This window comes from Lemur catta, chromosome 5 (genome assembly GCF_020740605.2).
Source record: "Lemur catta isolate mLemCat1 chromosome 5, mLemCat1.pri, whole genome shotgun sequence".
NCBI lineage: Eukaryota > Metazoa > Chordata > Mammalia > Primates > Lemuridae > Lemur > Lemur catta.
This window is the reverse complement of record NC_059132.1, coordinates 48818011-48839899: the sequence shown is the minus strand read 5'-3', so window position 1 is coordinate 48839899 and position 21889 is coordinate 48818011. Positions and strand designations below refer to the sequence as shown.

Genomic DNA, 21889 nt, shown 5'->3' with positions numbered 1-21889 from the left:
GAGCGCACGTCCTCCCCGCCGTCGCCGCGCCAGGCTGTCGGGTCGCGGGGACCCCGCCCCTCTTTGCCGCACTCAGGCCTCGGCGGCGCAGGGCGGAGCCGCCAGCCGGCGGGCGCAGGTGGGGAGGGGCGGCCGAGCGCGTCAGTGACACCGCGGGGAGCGGGGGAGGCGCGGCGGCCGCACCCCACCCTGGGAAGAGACCGGCCAGGTGTGGCTTGGGCGCCCGGTGCCAGCGGGGAGGAGACTCGCGCCCCCGCCGACCAACACCAACACCCTGCCCCGACCCAGCTCCTCTGCGCCGTCGCCGCCCTCCAAGCCACAGCTCTTCCTCCCGTTCCTGCCCCCGCCAGTCGCCGTCCCCGCTCGCAGCGGCCGGGACGTCCCGGTGGAGAGCAGCGTCCTCGCTACACTTCTGCACTCCCTCGCCCCATTTCCTGGTTGTCCGCCTGTCCTCGCGCCCCCTCAGCCTTCTCCGAGCCGGCGGGCCAAGCCTATGCCTCGGCGCTGAGCCGCTCTCCCGAGTGTCCGCCGACATGAGCTGCAACGGAGGCTCCCACCCGAGGATCAACACGCTGGGCCGCATGACCCGCGCCGAGTCCGGCCCCGACCTGCGCTACGAGGTGACCTGTGGCGGCGGCGGCGGCGGGGGCGGCTACGGGGGCACCACCACCAGGATGTACTACTCGCGGCGCTGCACTACCAACGACCAGAACTCGGACGGCTACGGGTGGGTACCTGGCCAGAGAGCGCGGGGCTCCGGCCGGCTGCGCGTTTCCACTTTCTAGCAGAATCCTAACAAGCTGGGGCCGGGAGGGCCGCCTCGGCCAACGAGGAAACCCGGGGCCAGCAGGAGGAGAGGCTTTGTGCCCGAGGTCACTAGAGCATTTCCTGGCAGCGCTGGCAGTAGGACCCAGGTGTCCTCACGCCCAGCGCGCCTCGCTGACCCGGTGGGTGTGTGGCTGCGTGCGGGCACGGGCGCGACCACTTTTCTGGGAGCGGCAACTCGGTCCCACCTTTCTCCCCTCCCGCGAACTCGGGCGGGTGGCACGGGCCGGCGAGCGGCCGAGGAGGGCGCGCGGGGTGCGGGCCCGGCCCGGGAGGCTCTCCGCTGCTCCCCGCGCGGCGGGGCCGGTCTGCCGTGGCCTTTGTTCGGACTGGCAGGTAGGAGGCCAGGAGGGGTGGGGCTGCGACCTCAAAACCCAACCTCTCTAACTTTACTCAAAAGTCTAGCAGTATAGGAGCGGGGGACTCGGCCGTGTCTGGCGGCCACAATGGCATTCCGGGCTCCGCCGTCTCCACCAGCTCACCCCGACTTCCTGGTCACCCGGGTACCACGACCGCGGCGGCGCCTGGGCTACTCGGCTACCGAGGGCATCTGTGTGAACGCTATGTGTCCCAGTCCTGAGGGGGACCCGCTTGGGCCTCTCCAGTCCCCCAAGCAAAGCTTTGCCGCAGGCGTGGCCGCCGGGCCCGGGAGTCGCAGTTCGGCCGCGCAGCTCCCGCCGGGGAGCGCACCTTTGGCCTCGTGACTGAGCCCTTTGTTTCCTCTTTTTTTAAAAAGTGCCGGAGGAACGACCCCAGTGCCTTGGTCGCAGAGCGCCGGCTCAGGGTCGGCCCTTGGTCCGGACAGTGTGGGCAGGGGGCTGTGGAAGGGAGGACCAGGCTGGGGGCCAGCCCTGGCCGCGGTGCCCCGGAAAAGCACCCCCGGGAAGAGGGCTAAGTGCGCTTCTCCCGATCATCACGGAAACTGACTGGGGGGGGGTCATTTGGGTGGGAGGGAAACACAATGACCTTGCTTCCTTTCGCCGGGTCCCGGGAGCTGACTCCGGATGCCCACGCGAGCCGTGAGAGTTTTGCAGCCTGCAGCCTCCCCGCCCCCTGCCAGCCCTTCCCACGTCGGGCTTTTGGGAAAGAGGGCGCTGAGCTCTGGGACGTTATTTACCCTGCGTTGTAGCCCTAGGCTGGGGAGGAGCAACCTGAATACGCTCCAGGGGAGTTTTGTTTTGCAATCAGTTGTGAAGGTGGAGACTGCTCGAGTTGCAACCTGTTTTCGGCTTAGATTTAGTTATTTATTTCTGGAGCATCTTGATAATTTGTTTTTTCTTTTTTGAGTTAGCGAAAAATTGTCTCTTGGAGCTCTTTGTTTTCTGAACACAACAGGCTTGGGGATTTCCAGGAAAAATGTGCCAAGCAGTAGGAGGAGTGAAAACTTGGGTTTTTAAGTGTGTTTTAAAATTTTGTTAGCCATGTGTATCTGAAACTTTGCTTTCCTCTCGCAGTCTTCCAGGATTTGGGAAGCACAATCTTTAAATGTGTGGATTACACACAATTTAAATCAAAGTCAGAATGTGTAAGGATTCTCTAGTAGCCTTTTTTTTTTTTTTTGGTATTTTATGAACGAAGTATTTATTTATTTTTAATATTTTTCTTTTTTCTTAATTTTGATAATCTCTGTATCGTTCCAATTTTTAGTATATGTGCTACCGAAACGAGCACTATTTTAAATATTAGTTTTTATTTAATATGCTTTGCTAGCTCGATTTCTTTTAAATTGAAAATAATCAGTACTATTAACTGAATATTTCACTCCCTTGGCCCCTACATTTTGTAGAGAAGTAAAATTTTAATTAATAAGTTGGTTAATGAACTGCATAAAAACATGTGCTTCATTAGAATTCCTCATTGAAACATTTAATTTTGGGGGAGGCTCTGTGTTTTTTTTTTTTTGTATGGTATCATTTCTTATTTCTGTTTTTCCAACTTAAAGCCTGTTTAGAAACCTGTCAAGTTTTACATCTCTCTGGGAAGGTAGAACAGACCCTCGTGAAAAATTACCTCACTTTGAGGAAGGATGTTTTTTTCTACTCACTGGCCAAGATCTGCCTAGCAGCCAAGTGTCAGGCTCTGGGCTGGAGTCATCAGGTGGTTATTCTTTCTCGACACCCAGGTAATGGAGCTTTCTCCCAAGCCTGTCCCAGCCTGTAGGGGTGCTGCTGAATACAAAATAGCCCACAAATGCTGACTTCTGCATTTTCAAATAGTGACTGACTGAAAAGAGAGACAGGGCATGCACCGGCACCAGTTTTTCTGGTGGCATTATGGTTTTGCCCACGGCATGCACTTTGTAGAAGCAGGGTACCCTCTCTGCCCAAGGGAGCCACTGCCCTCTGCTAAATGAGTGATGATTAAGAACTTAATAGTATTTTTATGACCAAAACTTTTTCTAAATAAAGGTTTTTGGTTTTTTCTTTTAAAGCACAAAAACTGGTATGAAAACTACTGGTTGAATTTAAATTCATTGATTTTATTTTGTTTTATTTTATCTTTTTTATTTGGAAGGGAGCACGAAATTCATTTACTTTAAAAACTGCTACTTCAACCAGCCTGAGCAAGAGCGATACCCTGTCTCTACTAAAAATAGAAACAAATTATCTGGCCAACTAAAAAAATATATACAGAAAAAATTAGCCGGGCATGGTGGCGCATGCCTGTAGTCCCAGCTACTCGGGAGGCTGAGGCAGAAGGATCGCTTAAGCCCAGGAGTTTGAAGTTGCTGTGAGCTAGGCTGACGCCACAGCACTCATTCTAGCCCAGGCAACAGAGCAGACTCTGTCTCAAAACAACAACAAAACAACAAAAAAATCTGCTACTTTATTGGTTGAATTAGACTGGCGATTTTTGAAATGAGTGTATTTAACCCTTCCCTAAATAAACTAATTTGAATGTGCAGAGAGTCCAATTCTTATTTTCCTTTTAAAATGACTTTAAACACCTTTCCTCTGTCTGTCCTTTCCACAGATAACACTGGTCCATTTTTAGGACAGTATTAAATCTCATTTGTTTTGTAAATTCCCCCACCATCTGCCTGTTCTTTGTGTCTTTTAGGTTGAATGAAATGTGCAACAACTTTATTTTTCTGCTGTTCTACTTAATATTTTGTTAATGTTTGGTAAATGTTACATGCTTGATAATATTATAGCATAGTTTTGAAAATACAAACTTGGGATTTTCCTTATATAGGATGTCACATTAATACTGTTTTCAGTTAAAGCAGAATTACTCTAGTCTTATTACTGTAGTTAAAACAAATTACAAATCTGTAGTGAAATGTGTTACCAAAGCAACAAAGTCCCACAGTTAGATATTTCACCGATCAAAGTGTGCATTTTGCAGGATTAAAGGCAGGATATACTCACAAGCTTCAGAAATATGTGGTTATAATATTAATGCTTATTTTCTTCAGATCTCATGATTTCAAAGCTGAAATACATGTGATCGCTATTTGATATACATTTTAAAGTTTATTTTAAATTACCTTTTAAAAGAAGCCTGTTTCTTAGCATGAGTTAAACAGGTCCGTTTGCATTGAATTTTAGAGCAGGAGGGACCACTAAGGATCACTTATCCTCCAGAAACCCCACTTTCCCACATTAGCAACAAGGAGCTAAAGTCTTGCCCAAGATCCCAGAGTCTACTCGCAACTGGGTTGGCCTAAGAACCTCACCTTGGTCCTCCCTGTGCCTTCCAGCTTGACTTCTAGACTGGCCAGGCCTGTAATTACACAATGAAAGTATCTCAAATTCCATTTATTCCTTTATTCAGCAAGTATTTACTGAGCATCTGCTGCTTGCACTGTGTTAGGTGTCAAGGAGGTCAAGGGAAAAACATGAAGACTTGGAAGAAGCTTGTTCTCTTTAAAGGAAGTTAAGAACTCAAATCTAGAACTCAAAAGGGTAACACACAGGAGGGGTATTCACGGCATCAGAGGCTTGACAAGGTAACACCTCTGTGGTTAGGGCACTGGTAAGACTGTATGGAGGAAGTGATGTTGAATTAGATTTTGGAGTCTTTCAGTTGGTAAAGATGGGTGGGCAGAGACTTTCTGGGGGAGAGAAGAGCATGAGAAAAGTCAGAGGCCTAGGGAGTAGTCCCCTGTTTGAGCATTCCCTCTAACTGTGGAGGCAGTAAGAAGAGAGAAGGAAGGATCGCTCAGGCTGAGCACAGGAGGCCTCTAATGTAGGGAGAGGGATTTGGACAGGCAGAGGGGAGCCATTGCAGACTTTCCTTAAAGTCAGTGAAAGTCTCCTCCAGCGAAGGAGCAGGGGAACGAGATGATCACAGCTGAGCTTTAGGCCCATGTCTGTGGCAGCTCTATGTAGGGTGGCGTGAAGTGGGGAGAGACTGCAGGACAGAGTCAGCTTAATTAAGGAAGCATTGCACCAATGGAGGGGGAGGGAATGAAAGTCTGAACAAGGGCGAGTGTGGTGGTAGTAGGATGGGAAAGTAGATGTTGCCAAGGTGGAGTGACAGCTGCACCTTAGAACTGGATGTGAGAGGCAAGGCAGAGGCTGAGAAAACAGGCTCAGCTGGAGTGACTTATGGAATGGGTATTCTCAGTACTTTTTCTGGGAAACGATTGCAGAGTAAGATTCAGTTTAGCGTAATATCTGGCAGATGACATTTACATGGTTATAAAATTTGAGTAAGTTGTGTATTTTATAAGAATATCAGATCTGTGGTTAATAATAGTTACCATTACCTGGCAAACCCCTATAATGTGCCAGGTATATTATATATGTTATCTCAAGCCTCAGGACAAACTTCCCAGTTTACAGATGGGAAATGAGGTTAAAGTAGTTAAAAGACTTGTCCAAGGTCACACACCTACCAAGTGGTTGAGCTGGATTGGAATCCAGTGTACTAGCAGAACTGAAGAAAAGATCAAACCTTTGTTGTTAGAAGTCCTGTTTTCTACTTGTAAACTCTTTTGTATCTTATATGAGCTTTTATTTCTTTTTAATCTATTGCATTTCTCAGTCTATATGCCTGTGAAATATTTGTTTCATAACCATTGTATGCTTTCACTAATAGAGTTTCCATCTACTTAGGGAAAAAAAAATTTTGATTCTGCAATAAGTCAACTAATTGTTGGCCAGATCTATGTAATGGAACAAAACAGCTTTCAGCAGTAGTAAATGTTTTTCTCTAAATATGGGCATAATTTCATTGTGGTTCAGGTGGCTGAAATGTCTTGGGAAGGAAAAAACTGCTGATGCCTCTGATGCCTCAGTGCTGACTTCTTAGGGTGGAGCAAAGGAGGGCTTGGGTGTGACTTGGGGCATCTAATGTAACTCTCAGCTAACCAGTCTTTCCAGAGGAGGAGCGTTTCAGTCCCAGGCTTGGGTGCTGTAGCTGGGAGCCCTGCCCTGCCCCTTGATTTTCTTCTCCCTGCTGCTGGGCTTGTCCCAGTGGCCCTGCCGCTTTGCAGACGGTCAGGTGTGGTTCTGATGTTGAAGCCACAGCCCCACAGACCCTAAGACTCAGGCATGAGCCACTCATTGGAAGTGACATCCTATAAAATGCTAGTGCAGTCCAGTGATTTATGCCTCATCACCGATACCTTGGGCTGGAAAGGCCCAGGTCCTTTAAAGACCTCATGAATGTAAAGTCTACATTGGAAGAAAATGAGGACACTTTAGCTAGAAGCTGCAGCAAACAGATCCAAGGTTCTGCTTGAAATGACAGTTTTTGACACACAAACAACATCCCTGGCTTCATCTGGCACCCCCGGGGGCGGGGGGGACAAAGGAGTTGGCATCTTGATGGATAACCAGATAGCTTGTAAGTGATTCTTTTTTAATTTTCAGTAAAATAATTGTAAGTTTTTACATGAGGAAGTAATTCAGAATAGAAATCCCTATTTTGGTATTGAATTTGGCACTGACCAAATATCCATATGTCATGCCCACTTAATGAAAGAAAAAATAAGAAGGAATCTGAATTTTCTTATCCCTTCAGTAAGTTTCTTTCATGCTGTTAAAATGTATCACTCTCTTTGGATTGTCCCAAACCATCATTTTTGAGTCTTGTGGGTAATCTTAGGAACTCCTGAAAATACCTTATACTTGGTACCCAATCCATTTTTTCCTTCTATTCTTTCCCTTTTTTTCTTCTAATCCCACCCCCAATTTGCTGCAAAACATCCTTAAAATTATGGACTGGAGCAAAGATAAAAACACAAAAAATGAACTTGCAGAATCATGTCATACAACAGCAGTAGCCTCTGCAGTACGAGCTGCCACAAGGCGAGGAGGTAGCTTCTGCAGTGCCCTGTCTAAGCCTCACCTGCATCCCGAGAGGTGGGTGTTCTACCTCTCACAAATGCAAGAACTCCAGGCACCAGAAATGGATGTCACTTTAACGTGCTCCAAGTCACAGGCTGTACCACTAGAAGTGGCAGAGCTGAGAACAAACTCCAGCTCTGCCTGACTTCAAAGTCTTTCTGAAGTTAATGATAGGTGATCAGTTTTTCACACACCCTCCCTCCCTGCCCTGAAACCCCTAACACAATCTGCCAAACACACAGTGTGAAAATAAAGAACCATCCTGCCAGAAAGGAAGTGGAGCTTCCACAGTTCCTGGGTGAGGACAAAATGAAGACTTAGGGAAGGCCCTCTTTTTAAAATCAATAGGGAAAAAACCCTCCTTTTCTGCTCACTCTTGGGGAGGGGATGGGGGAATAAGAGGATAGATGGGCTCCCTGATGGAGTTTTTGGAATCAGCGTAATGAGATGAGTGGTAATATCCTCTGTTCCGCCTTCCGTTTGCCTTCGTTGTTCTGCTTTACTAAGCCAAGCAAACATGCATGAAGTACCTGCTGTGTGCAGAACTCTGTGTTGCAAGGTTAGGGGCTTGTAAGAGTTGAAGATGTGGGACTTTGCTCTCTAGGAGTGGGGTAGCCAAGCTAGCAAAAACTAGTGCAGCAGTTGGGCAGAGATGTGGTCAGGAAAGTTCCATAGTGTTCCATACAGTGTTTGGTCTGTACCTTTGAAGGATGGATACATGACACTTCAGCTGATGTGTGGGTGTTTAGTGAGTCTTAGAGGTAAGGTATCATCCTTAAATGAAGAAGTAAAAATATATTTTTTCTTTTTACATAAGATCTTTTGAAGAAACTCGAAAAAAATATGTGAAAAATGCTTTGAAAATTATAAAGAGCTAAGCAAAGAGGCTTTAAGATCAATATGAATGCATTACATAATTATCATAATTTCCAACACACATTGAGCTTTTCGTAGGCTGTTATTCCATGAACTTGAATACAGAGAGACATATGACTCTTTCTGGCACACGTACAAGAGCTTGTGTTGATTGAATGAACAAAGGAAAGGAGAGAGGAAGAGAGAGATGGAGAGAGGAAGGAAAGAAGGAATCCGATGAAAGAGAAAGTATGTAAACAAAAAGAAACAGAGTTAGGGGGCAGGGACCGAGTGTCTAATAAACAGTATAGGTTATTATAAAATTATTTTTATAAAACAAAGAGTAACTTTATTTAAAAAATATTTTTACTTTGTAACGTCCCTCTTCAAAACATTTGTCTTATACTTTTTTCTGTAATATTCTTGGCAATAAGTGTTAAACTAATGCTTTAAGATAGCTAATTTTGTACGCTTATTTTTAAAGAAAAGAGTGTCATTTGAAGATAATAAAATAAAACATAGGAAGCTCTATAATAGTGTTCACAGGGTCACGTGGTCCGTCCTTGGAGTAAAATCCAGAACGCATTTTCCTTTTAGCCACTGATGAAGGGATCTCTGTGCAAACATTTGGAACCATTACTTGTTTAAACCAGTTTTAGAACAAATTAAAAACAAAAACTTTTGAGCAGGCAAGTTCTTTGTAGTATGAATCATTTGTCTTTGTGAGTTTGAAGATAAAATAGAATTTTGGAAGAGTTAAACATTTTTAAGGCCTAATGTTATTTTTTCAAGGATAGTTATTAGTTTTAGTTTAGAAGTCAGTATTCTTTTGATTGATTTGACCCAAATGAGTTTGTTTTCTTTTTTTTTTTTTTAAAGCATGTGCATTTTCCATCTTCTGTGCCACTGAAATGAGATTTAAGAATTGAAAGTTGTGACTTGTTAGTTTGATTCCTAATATGGTTTAAAATCACCCTACCCCTAACACCCGTATGTAACAGTATTAAAAATTTCTTTGAGGGTAGGGTTTTTTTTTTTTTTCATACAGAGTCTTGCTCTGTTGCCTGGGCTGGAGTGCCTCGGCATCAGCCTAGCTCACAGCAACCTCAAACTCCTGGGCTCAAGGGATCCTCCTGCCTCAGCCTCCCGAGTAGTTGGGACTACACGTGTGAGCCACTACGCCCAGCTAATTTTTTGTTTCTATTTTTAGTTGCTGGGCTAATTTTTTTTTTTTTTTTTGAGACAGAGTGTTGCTTTGTTGCCCTGGCTAGAGTGAGTGCCGTGGTGTCAGCCTAGCTCACAGCAACCTCAAACTCCTGGGCTCAAGCGATCCTCCTGCCTCAGCCTCCCGAGTTGCTGGGACTACAGGCATGCGCCACCATGCCCGGCTAATTTTTTCTATATATATTTTAGTTGGCCAGATAATTTCTTTCTATTTTTTAGTAGAGACGGGGTCTCGCTCAGGCTGGTCTCGAACTCCTGACCTCGAGCGATCCACCTGCCTCGGCCTCCCAGAGTGCTAGGATTACAGGCGTGAGCCACTGTGCCCGGCTGAGGCTAGGGATTTTTAATATCCTTATACCCTTGTTAAATAAGTACGTCTATTTAAACATTATTTCTTCATGCATGATAGAATTTTACATTTTCCCAAAGTGCACTATATAAGTTAAAGAGGCAACTTAGTTACCAGAACACAGACTTTTGTATTGTTTTCAGTAAAGAAAGAATGAGTTTGGTGGTTTCTTAAAATTGAGTTACAGAATGAGTGAGGTGAAGAAATCTTGGATATCATCAAGCCCAACAGATGGAGGTCTAGAAAATTTCTCAGACAAAAAAATCTAAAATTATGTGGTCAATAAAAGATACATGTAATCTTAGAAAGTTTTGAATTGCACACAACTTTTTAAAAATGCACATGTTCCCTGAAGCAAGCTTTCCTGGCTCTAGTGCTGAAGAGTCCAGCACGCACACACGGCTGGTGAATGACGGCAGACTGACTTGGTGGCCGAAATCATTTGCACCTGCACTTCTTCTTTGATTTAAGTACAGCCAGTTCTGTGTGGATTCTTCACTGGGCCCGCTAAGACAAGCAAACTGACATTTCAAGGTGGATTCTCTTTTCCCCAGTCACTACACCTCAGTGGACCTGAGTCTCCCTCCCTCTTGTTTTGGGGACTGAGCCATTCGCAAGGTGTACACTCCCTTTCTTGCCTGGGTCTATTTCCAGGGGGTATTCTTGGCCATATGTCCGACCGAAGTGGGATGCTTATGAATAAAAGAATGAGTAGACCTTGCTGTAAGGATCAGACGCAGATGAAATTTGGTTAATCAGATCATACTTTCCTGAAGACAAATAGCAACACCAAAGACTCTCAATTTCACTGTTCCAACACTTTAGCTTTTCATTTTTTTGACCCTTCAAAAGATTAAATTTCTGTGCATTCCCCTTTCCCATACAGTTAATCTATTTACTAAAGTGCCGTGCAAAACACGGAAGGGTTTTAGCGGTTATCAAGGGCATATGGTGAACATATGCAAGTCCTTTAGAAAAGCATGAAGAATTTTTTTAGTGTTACTAACAGTATGTGAAGTTACGTGGTTTTTTTTTTAAAGTTCAGGTATGAGTGGGTGGTGGGCGGTGGGGGGGAAGCAGATTAGGTGTCTTGTCTTAATAGAGATGTCAGCTGACCTCTAGGAATGTCTTCTAATAGAAAACTAGGGGGAGGGAATAAAAAAATAGAGAAAACTCACCAATGGTTTAAGCCAGCATTTAGTTGTCAGCGTTCAATGGCCTTATCCCCTTTTCCTGGATGCAATTCATTTCTAAGTGTTGTATAACTAACTACTCTAGTAGTTGGAAAAAAGAAGCTGGTGAGTTCTATAGTTTGTGGTCAAATGAATTTGGTCTTGTAAATTCATATTAAATAGACTTGTATGTACACTTTGGTGTATTCATTCATAATTGAGTTTGACCTCCCTGTCCCTGTTTTTAAGTACATTTTTTTTTTTATTAGGGACGGGGTCTCACTCTTGCTCAGGCTGGTCTTGAACTCCTGAGCTCAAGCCATCCTCCCTACTCAGCCTCCCAGAGGGCTAGGATTACAGGCGTGAGCCACCGCGCCCGGCCCATCCTAGGGTTCTAAGTGAGGTTTCTGAATTTCTTAATTTTTTCCTTTGTTTCTTGAATTTCTTTCCTTTATTTTGTAACAGGTACATTTTGCAAAGTGTTCTGAGTTGGGTGGAATTTTGCACACTCTGGGACAACAGATGTGGTCTTGTTTCTATCTCAGCAGTAGGAAAAATGTGCCCACTTTCCTGCATAATTCCCAGTGGAAGAAAGAGACTAGTTACATTTCTTGGGCAGAAGGGGAGGCTGTCCTGATTTTGATGGGTGGACAGTTCAGGAACATTGCCTGGGCCTGCCTGGCGGAGCCTGTGTCATCGTTTGGGAGTGGTTCCCAGGGAGGGCTGGGTTCCTCACCCACATTCAGCTAGTGCTGGCTTGTTGGGGAGCCTTGCTTGCAGGGAGGGACCCCAAATAGTTAGAAGAAGAAAGTGCTTCCCTATGGTGAGATGATGAAGTCAGGCGCTGTGGGAGAAGCTCCCACATTCTTGTGATCCTGTCCCATCTATGCATAGTACAGCCATTGTTTTTTAAACTTTTTTTTTTTAATAAAGACTTTCTTTGCACAAAGACACACACACATAAGAGGAAATCCAGCTGGTCAGACAGGCATCAAACAGATAAAAGCAGGTATAGGCTGGCCCTGGCTAAAGGGCTGGGTGAGGAACTCCAGCTTCTTGTAGCACATTCATGAGGATTTTTTGCAAACATTAAATAATAATTCGATATGCTTTAACTCTCTCTTAAAGCAAACTACAGAAGTCTGCGCTGTAGTATAATGTATTCTGGCAAATTTGAAGAACTGTTTTATTATGCTTTGCTCTTTCTTGGATTTGCTTATGTCTGTTGAGGAGCAAATTAAACTCCTGCCATCTCTTTCTTTAAAATAAAGACCATTAAAATACGGACCATCTGCAACGTTTTTCTTCAACATCGCCGTTATTTTAAGGTTTCTGCCACATGTCTTCCAGAAGAGTGGCTTATTTGAAATGCACATTGAATGAGCCTCATTGTAGAGAAAAATGTTAATTCTAGGAACATCTTGAAAGGACAAGGGGCTTGTTTTTGCGTAAAAGATACTGTACGTAAATTTTCCATCACTTTCTTCACACTATGATTTTTATACCATTATCGTCTTTTATTAGAATTGCAGAAAATACTTCCGTAAAATAAGCTTTCCTCCTGTCTCCCACCTTTTCCTTCAGCCAGACTTGCTGGTGAAATCCTCACGTTCTGTGTCTGATGCTGTGAAGTCTTGCTGCAGAGGGACTTGTGGGGCCTTGGCATTAGGGACCTGTGGGATGAAGAGATACATAAGCTGAAATAACGCTGTGTCACTGACATTGCCAGAAGTGTGTTTTTTCAACTCACAAGGAATATTTCTGGATTGGATCCTGGACCTAGGAGGCAAAAAAACTTGCTGCAAAGAAGATTATTGGGCTAATTGGTAAAATTTGAAAACGTTCTGTGGATTAGAAAATAGTGTTATATCACTTTTTTTTTTTTGAGTCAGAGTCTCGCTCTGTTGCCCAGGCTAGAGTGCCGTGGCATCATCACCGCTTACTGCAACCTCAAACTCCTGGGCTCAAGTGATCCTCTTGCCTCAGCTTCCCGAGTAGCTGGGACTACAGGGACATGCCACCACGCTCAGTTAACTTTTTCTATTTTTAGTAGAAAAGGGGTCTTGCTCTTGCTCAGGCTGTTCTTAAACTCCTGGCCTCAAGCAATCCTCTGGCCTTGTCTTCCCAGAGCGCTAGGATCATAGGCATGAGCCACCATGCCTGGCTAAATTTATTGATTTTGTTTGTTATACTGTGGTTGTATAAGTGAATGTCTTTATTCTTAGGAAATGTATGCTAAAATATTTGGGGGGTAAAAGGGCATGATTATTCTTAAATGGTTGAGACAAAAAATAATATATGTATATATACACACCTGTAAATGAATATGCAGACGTATATGTGGTGGGGAAAGGGGATAAAGGAGACAGCAAAATGCTGGCCATTGGGAAATCTGGGTGAAGGGTCTCACAGGGGTGTTTTTGTCCTATTTTTGCAACTTTTCTGAAAGATTGAAATTATTTCAAAGTTGAAAAAAGTTACTTCATTTTAGGCTTCTTTGTGTTTGCCTTCTTAGTCAAACCGGTACGATGTCCAGGCACCAGAACCAGAACACCATCCAGGAGCTTCTGCAGAACTGCTCGGACTGCCTGATGCGAGCTGAGCTGATTGTGCAGCCCGTAAGCTTTCTTCTCATTGCCTCTCCCAAAGTGCCGTCCGCACCTGCTTGTGTTCCTAGTTAGCTTCCACTGTCCTAAGCCCAACCTGTACGTCCCTGTTCGCTGACCTTTCACATACTTAGCATTTTGGAGATAGTCTTTTTCACAATGGACAAGGGAGGAAATATGTCTCTTAACCTATTTGTAATGTTGGTTTAACAATGGGAACCAGTGTTCAAACACAGGTTTATTTTTATTTATTTATTTAAGAGACAGGGTCTTGGCCGGGTGTGGTGGCTCATGCCTGTAATCCTAGCACTCTGGGAGGCCGAGGCAGGCGGATCATTTGAGCTCAGGAGTTCGAGACCAGCCTGAGCAAGAGCGAGACCCCTGTCTCTACTAAAAAAATAGAAATTAGCCGGACAACTAAAAATATATAGAAAAAACTAGCTGGGCATGGTGGTGCATGCCTGTAGTCGCAGCTGCTTGGGAGGCTGAGGCAGGAGGATTGCTTGAGCCCAGGAGTTTGAGGTTGCTGTGAGCTGGGCTGATGACAGGGCACTCTAGTCTGGGCAACAAAGCGAGACTCTGTCTCAAAAAACAAACAAACAAACAAAAAAGAGACAGGGTCTCGCTCTGTTGCCCAGGCTGGAATGCAGTAGCATGATCATAGCTCACTGCAGCCTTGAACTCCTGGGCTCAAGCGATCCTCCCACCTCAGTCTCACAAGTAGGTGGGACTACAGGTGTGTGACACCATACCCAGCTATTTAAAAAATTTTTTTTGTAGAGACTAGGTTCCACTATTGTGTTGGGAAAATTCCACGATGATATAGAAAAACTACTCTCCAAACTGAGATGGTGCCGAGAGACCAAAGAAGTGACCCAGACAAATCCAGCTTGATGGGTTAGATGAGTTTATTAGAGGTTACATACATAGGGCTGTCACTCCTGGGCACAGCAGGAGTTCTCTGGAGAGTAAAATCTGCACTGCCAGCCTGTTTGTGGAGCCTTAAATTTCTTTCTGGCAAGTGAGGCAGAACTCTTCCTCTGCCTGATTGTATATTTACATATGATGCAGGTGGAGCATGCACAATACTTCCCATTAGGCGTGGGCCTTAGTATTACAAGGAACTAAAGGGTACTAAGGGAACTAAGGCAGCTTAAAAGAGTTAAAACTGGTCTTAAGACTTACAACCATGTGTGCAAAAGGGGCTACTTAAGAATACCTTTTGTGCTTTGTATTTCTTTCAGCTTTTTTATTTTGATCTATAGCTCTAAGTCAAAAAGACACCTGCGTGAGATCTGTTAAATATTAAAAGCCAATGGTGGGGAACTTGTATTTTTCTCTCAGATATGTTGCCCAGGCTGGTCTCCAACTCCTGGCTTCTAGCAATCTTCCTGTCTCGTCCTCCCAAAATGCTGGGATTACAGGTGTGAGCCACCACGTACAGCCAAACATGGATTTTTCACCCCTGACAAATGTTTACACTACAGATTTCCACCCTTTTGGAACTGGAGCAACCTTCTGTTATTTATGTGACTTCGTAATACTTTCTCTTCTTTGAAGTGCAACCTGACATGTTTCTGTCCTTGGATTGGGATGGATTGTCATGCACACCATTCATTTATTAATAATAAGATTTTTTCCAAGGCCAATGACCATATTGGAAGAATAACTCTATTTGAGAAACATAAAAATGTGGACAAATAAGCAATTGAAAATTGAGGAAAAATGTTGACATTTGTGAGAACCTCATGAACTTTCTTGAGATAACTGAGATATCTTAGGATCTCATTGAGTCAGGATTAGAAATCATGGATTCCATGATATTTGCTGTATAAAGTTTTCATTTTAAAACACTGTAGCATTCACATTTGCTCCGAGTTTGCTTAAAAACAGACTAGAGAATGGTGGGGCCATAGCCACCTTTTCTATCCCTTTCCTGGGTTATTTTGTCTTTTCAGCAAAGGAACTGAGTTCCAGGCTCCCTGATGCTGACATTAACTTCGGGGTTACATCTGGAACTGCCTCATCCCGAGTACCCCTGTTAAATGGTCTATACTTGAAAGAGAGATCTTAACCAAGTGAATTTACGGGTGCTGTTTGGAGACGATCTTAATGTTCTGATTCTTAATTTATATTGTGTGGGTTATAGTTCTGGCTTATTTCATCCAGTTAAAAAATAATGTCATTTTAGTCAATGTACAAAGGTATTTTAGGGCTCAGCAAACTAACTTGATTCCAGTTCTGGTTCTTTCAAGTATCTGATTTGAAATGTTTTCCTCTAAATGTTCAACAAAGTGCCTTGATTCCTTTGCATAAAGCAAAATAGGCACCAGTGACTTCATATGGAACACATGCTCACGCCAGCCCTGGACGGGGTGTGTAATGTCTGTGGATACGTTTTAAATGTAGTTCTAAAAATTTACATGGCATCATGTTCTCAGTTTATTTTTACTATTATGCATGGAAGTGCAATAAAAACATGTTAGGGAAATAGTGTATTTGCTAACATTTCTTTTTAGAGAAATGAGGTTCATTTGGCTGAAGCTGAATGAAAACAGCAAATGTAAAATTCTAGAGAAAGCTCGTAAATGGCACTGAAGCAGCAGAGGATGCTTACTATTTTTCTTTTTTAAAAAACTTTATTTTGAAATAATTATAGACTCACAAGAAGTTGCAAAAATAGTACAGAGCAATCTGTACCCAGCACCCTGCTTCTCCCAGTGGTGCCATCTCACGTGACTGTAGTGCATCGTCAAAACCAGGACATTGAAGGGCCCAGCACAATTAACCAGACAGCTTTCTTTTTAAGATCTAAAGTTATGGGCTGGGCGCAGTGGCTCGTGCTTATAATCCTAGCACTCTGGGAGGCCGGGGCAGGAGGTTCACTTAAGCTCAGGAATTTGAGACCAGCCTGAGCAAGAGTGAGACCTCCGTCTCTACTAAAATTAGAAGAATTATCTGGGCGTAGTGTCATACACCTGTAGTCCCCACTACTCGGGAGGCTGAGGCAGGAGGATCACTTGAGCCCAGGAGTTTGAGGTTGCTGTGAGCTAGGCTGATGCCACGGCACTCTAGCCTGAGCAACAGAGTGAGACTCTGTCTCAAAAAAAAAAAAGAACTAAAGAACTAGCCCATAAGATACAGGTGAAGCTCATTTTGTGTGCACAAGGCCCTATCTGGTATAGTGGTACAGTGTCCTTATAGTGAAATTCCCATTAGATGGGAGTTGTGTGTGAATATGAAAGATCACATTTAAAATATTGGAGCAAGGCAAAGATTAGCATTCTGTAAATACGCTTTTAAAAGCCAAGTGAAAATATAAAAGATAGTCTACAAATTTTGGTTCACAAATCTCTTATCTATTTACCTTCTTGTCTCAAATTAATGATTTTTCAGTTGGAAATCTTTTGCATTGAGATGGGGGAATTTAAAATATTTATTATGTTTACAGTAGAAGCTTTTGCTTCCGTTAGTGCACATGAAGCTTTTCTTCCCCGTATGACGTATTTTCCTTCAAGTGACTTCTTTCTTTTAGGAATTGAAATATGGAGATGGAATACAGCTGGCTCGGAGTAGAGAACTGGATGAGTATTTTGCCCAGGCCAACGATCACATGGAAATCGCTGACGGCTTGATCAGAGAGATGCGGCAGATGGGCCAGCCCTGTGACGCTTACCAGAAAAGGTACTGCCACAGAGCGTGGGTCAGAAGGATACCGTTGCACTCAGTGCCGTGAGCCAGGCCTGCCTTCGCAGGCAGCACAGATGTTCCCAAGGAAGGGCTTGCTTACGTGGTATTTTGCAGCTTTGTGTATCTCTAATACAAACTGGCCAGTTCATTATGAGATGTTAACTGTACCTCCATTTAGAGGGCAGCAAAGGCCTTTGGCCCAGCATTTGGCTTCTTTAGAATCTAATAGCAAGTCAAGCTTAGTTTAAAAAATGAGACTCTCAGAGTCAGAAACAAAGACTTTAAAGCAGAAAGGTATAGTCTGAATTTACTTTCCTGCCACCCAGGGCCCAGGGTATTAGGAAAATCCCCAGGACAAAACTCATGAGAGAGTAAACGGTGCTACCAGGTTTGGCACAGCCAATTACACTTTCCATGATGTTTCAGGCTTTGGGCCTTTTCCTAAGATTTAATTTTTTGTATATGATCAAGATTCAAGTCATGGGATAAAGAAGAAAATCTTCAAATACCATAAGACACTTGTGGCCTCTGTATTGACATACGGGAGATTCAGCAAAGGGAAAATCTGCCCAGAATGTGTTTTCATAGGCTGTCTTCCTGCAATGGGGTCATTGTTTTTCTTTCATTTCAGACTACTGCAGCTCCAAGAGCAGATGCGAGCCCTTTATAAAGCCATCAGCGTCCCCCGAGTCCGGAGGGCCAGCTCCAAGGGTGGTGGAGGATACACTTGTCAGAGTGGCTCTGGGTGGGACGAATTCACCAAGCGTGTCACCAGTGACTGTCTGGGGTGGATGAGGCAGCAGAGGGTAAGCAGCTTCCTGATGGATGACACCCCAAACCTGTGGAGGCCAGGTGCATAGAGCATGACAGGGTCAGCCCTGTGTTCTGATCACAGGTGCTGTTCTGGTCCGCAGGTGGCAACAGCAACTTGCTATTTTCAGAGTTTTCCTCCTATACAATTTGAAAGTGGTCTTCTGTTTTGAAATAATGAAATTTCAGATAGTTTTTTGTTTCCTTGTGGCTTAGGGAATTAGCTTCATTCTTTTATGGTCATACTTTATCACACAGGTAATATTTAAGATGTATCATTTAATTTGTGGACTTTGAATATCCAGCCGTTACTCTTCACAACTGGAAAATCTGTTGTGGGAGTTTATGTGCTAAAAAACTTCATTTTTTTACTCCAGTGGCAACTGACTTTATCTGTATTACTGATAGGTACTGGAAAAAAAAGCAAGTTGTGGTGGTTCATTTAAAATGTTAAAAAATTGGAAGAGCTGGGAACAGTAAAACTGGCCATTCTGGTTTGGGCTCATTGGTTGCTTATCTTACACTTCTGAAGTGTCAGTTGTCTTGTGCAACCATCATGTTACTGGTGTGGGAGTGATGTGAAATAATGGCAGAAGTATATGATGATCTTTTCCCTAGAACTGGACTCTCTACAAAGTATTTTTCAATGCTAATTACTGTTTTGTTGTTTTATGTAGTAATTATGTCCTATAATGAACAGGTGGCAGTAGAAATATGCCATAATCATGTAGATGGGAATTTTATAATGAAAACCTACTACTAATGAGCTGTCCTTCCCTTGAGAAGGTGGATGTGTTCGAATGATAAGTTGTGGCGAGATTGTTACACAGTACAGTTGTGGTTGTGAGAAAGCTTGGTTTGATTAGTTGTGGTTGGACCAGTTTAGCAGTGGTTCTAAAATGTGTCAACTACTTTAAAATTTTTGGGTGTATTTTTGCCTAGATGGTGAGGAATTCTGTGACATTCGTTCATTCACTCACTCACTTATTCCGTTAACTTTTTCTCCCATGTATTATAAAGGTTATGAACACAGAAGGTGGGACTGACAGAGGAGAAAAGTCAGTTAAAATCCCAGAAACCTAAATATAAACCTATTTGTGTGCTTTCAAATTCCCTTCTAATCTTTGAACACACATTGTTTGAGGATTTTATGTGTATTGACATGGTACCAGAAACTGAGGGTTCAAAAATTATTATCCATGGTTTTGAAATTGAGATTATTGAAGAAAACAAGATACATACACCCAGATGCCAAATTTCAGTCTAGGTCAGTGTGTGAGTAATTGCCATGTGAGAGCTGTAATAAAATCTTGCTTAGTTGGGAGTGGGGGAGAGATGGAGCTCCAGCCCTTGTGGAGTGGAGGGGTCAAAGGAGGGCCTGGCAGAGTTCATGGGGCTTGAACTACACCTTAATGATCCGTGATGGTAGGCGAAACAGCCTTTGAACCAAATTAGTTATGAAATATCACATCCCCTAATGTTTTCTTAGTTACCATGACAGTTATATAAAATGACAGCCCATAATTTGTCATTTTCTGTGTTCATATTGGGCACAGCTTTTTTTTTTTTTTTTTTTTTTTTGTTGAGACAGAGTCTCACTCTGTTGCTCAGGCTAGAGTGCCGTGGCATCAGCCTAGCTCACAGCAACCTCAAACTCTTGGGCTCAAGTGATACTTCTGCCTCAGCCTCCCGAGTAGCTGGGACTACAGGCATGTGCCACCATGCCCGGCTAATTTTTTTGTTTATATTTTAGTTGTCCAGCTAATTTCTTTCTATTTTTAGTAGAGATGAGGTCTCGCTCTTGCTCAGGCTGGTTTCGAACTCCTGAGCTCAAATGATCCACCCACCTCGGCCTCCCAGAGTGCTAGGCATATTGGGCATAGCTTTTTAAGAATATTTTGTAGCAAAGACTCAATTTTTAAATTTTGGAAAAAGGCATTATCACAGGAACTCAGTTGTAAGTCATTTTCTAACAGAAGCAATTGACGAGCGATGCTTTTCAGATCAGGCAGGCGGCCCTCATGTTTCAAACAAACTAAAAGATGTTAGGTCGCCTGCTGCAGGTTTGCTGTGGGATTGGCTCTGGCTTTTTTTCTGTTGTCTCTTCTTCCCCCATTTGTGGCCTGCATGCTTTGCCTTGCTCCCAGGAGACCAGGCTGCAGGGCCCAGCTGATAAGGGAGCTGTTGCCCCAGCAGCACAATCAGGAGGCCAGCGTGCATCTGCTGCCAGGCTTTGTTTTGTTGCCTTGATTTGTGTTTGCTGATGGACGGGTCAGATACTATACACCTGGCTGGTAATGAAAGGCCTGCCTGGAGCCTGGTCACCTCGCTAAGTTCCCCTTGTACACACCTGGCTGGTTCTGTTTTAAAGCCGAGACAGCTGCAGGAAAGGAGGCCCAAAGTCCCTGGTAACTGCCAGTCGTCTGACTCTGAAATGGCCTCCTTTTCTGGAGCCCTGCCCAGTATATTAGAACATGGATGTGGCTTAGAACAATGTGTATTATGTTTTTGTTGCAATCCCCGACCGGAATGCTTGCCCTTGGCATGTCCATGAAATGACACAGGTGATTTGGAAATTTACATGTACTCATGCAAAAGAGGGATGAGGTAATGGATTTGCCCCGGAGTGAAACTTGGGGAACAATGTGTTTGATTCTTACTATGTGACATTCTTAAATTTGAGACTCAAATAAATTTAGTCAGGTTTAATTTTTTAAAAAACTAATATAAATTCAAAATCTTAATATTGCCAACGTTAAGACCTTGAGTGTGTATAGTAACTTCCCTTTAAAATGGGCTATAGAGAGTGTTGCATCCTGAAAGGGAAAGGTAAATACTGAATTTAAAAGAGCCAACAATTACATTTATCAGAACAGTGTAAAGAAATAAACAATGAAAGATACTTTTGGGTTAGGTATTTAGCTTGGGAAGCAGTGTATGATTGTGCTTCACAATTTTTGATGCACATTTAAAAATGATTGAATAAAGAAATGTCTATGGGTATTTTACAACATCATTATATCATACATATGTGTGCACACATACTAATATCTGTGTGCATGCCCACCTGCACGTGCACACATAGATTTCTTTTTCTTCAGAAGACATGATCTTAGGTTATGTCCCTTGCTGCTTTTTGACCCCTGATGTGTACATAGGTGAGTCAGATGCAAAGGCTTGAAAACAAAGGGCACCTTTCTTTCCCTGTCCCTTCGCAGGCAGAGATGGAGACGGTGGCCTGGGGCGTGGACCTGGCCTCGGTGGAGCAGCACATCAACAGCCACAGGAGCATCCACAACGCCATCGGAGACTATCGTTGGCAACTGGACAAAATTAAAGCCGACCTGGTACTTTTCAATGTTTCATTTTAGGTTTTTTAAAAAGCATACTGAAGGACTGTGTAATTTCAATTTAATTACAGTTAAATCCTAGGCAATTTGGTCTGAAACATTAGGCTACAATTTTTTCCCAAGAGACTGGAAATTTTATAAGATCGCATTTTATAAATGGGTAAGTGGAATCGGATAGCTCGCTTAGAGATCGTATTAACCCTTGAAGAGGAGTTAAACAGAAGGCCAAGGGTGTGCAAGCACGCATTCGTTTGCAGTTTGTAAATAAATATCTTTGGGAAGGGGTAGTTCCTTTCTGTAGAAAGCAGAGCATCTCTTCTGATAGAGAAAATGCAACAATCACATGCAGTAGTCTGTGTCATTAATGAATCCTTTCCTAGATGGAAATTAAAACATATTTCTATTGAAGGAAATCAGGTCTCATCCTGATGCCCCTACCATGCTGAAAAAAGTCAGGCTCAAAGCTGGGTTGAGAATTACAGCATAAAATATTAATCTGATCTTAAGTGCTTGGTTTCCCCCCAGAACTCTACACTTTTAAATCACTAACTTTTTTACTTAGATCAAAGCTACTCCTCCTCCTTTTTCTTCCAGCTTTTTTTTTTTTTTTTTTGGTCCACCTGAGTACCTGACCAACTTCCTTCCTGTTTCTTTAGTATCTGGGGAATCCTAAATCATATTTCCAAACTTCTTAAAAAATTTTGTAACA

At 43.5% G+C, this 21889-nt stretch overlaps 1 protein-coding gene across 3 annotated transcripts in view; it reads left to right on the top strand.

The window, feature by feature from the left end:
* The first annotated feature begins 58 nt into the window (after positions 1–58).
* LOC123638245 (desmoplakin) overlaps positions 59–21889 on the top strand; it is a 44651-nt gene continuing 22820 nt past the window's right edge. For 2 of the 3 annotated variants that reach the window (XM_045551720.1, XM_045551718.1), the window contains exons 1-5: positions 59–727; positions 13240–13342; positions 16866–17014; positions 17652–17826; positions 21049–21177. In XM_045551720.1, the coding sequence (XP_045407676.1) occupies positions 534–727; positions 13240–13342; positions 16866–17014; positions 17652–17826; positions 21049–21177 (750 nt within the window). In that variant the 5' untranslated portion in view covers positions 59–533. Of the gene's footprint in view, positions 728–12454; positions 12551–13239; positions 13343–16865; positions 17015–17651; positions 17827–21048; positions 21178–21889 lie in introns of those variants that run through there. The other variant, XM_045551719.1, reaches the window with a different exon arrangement.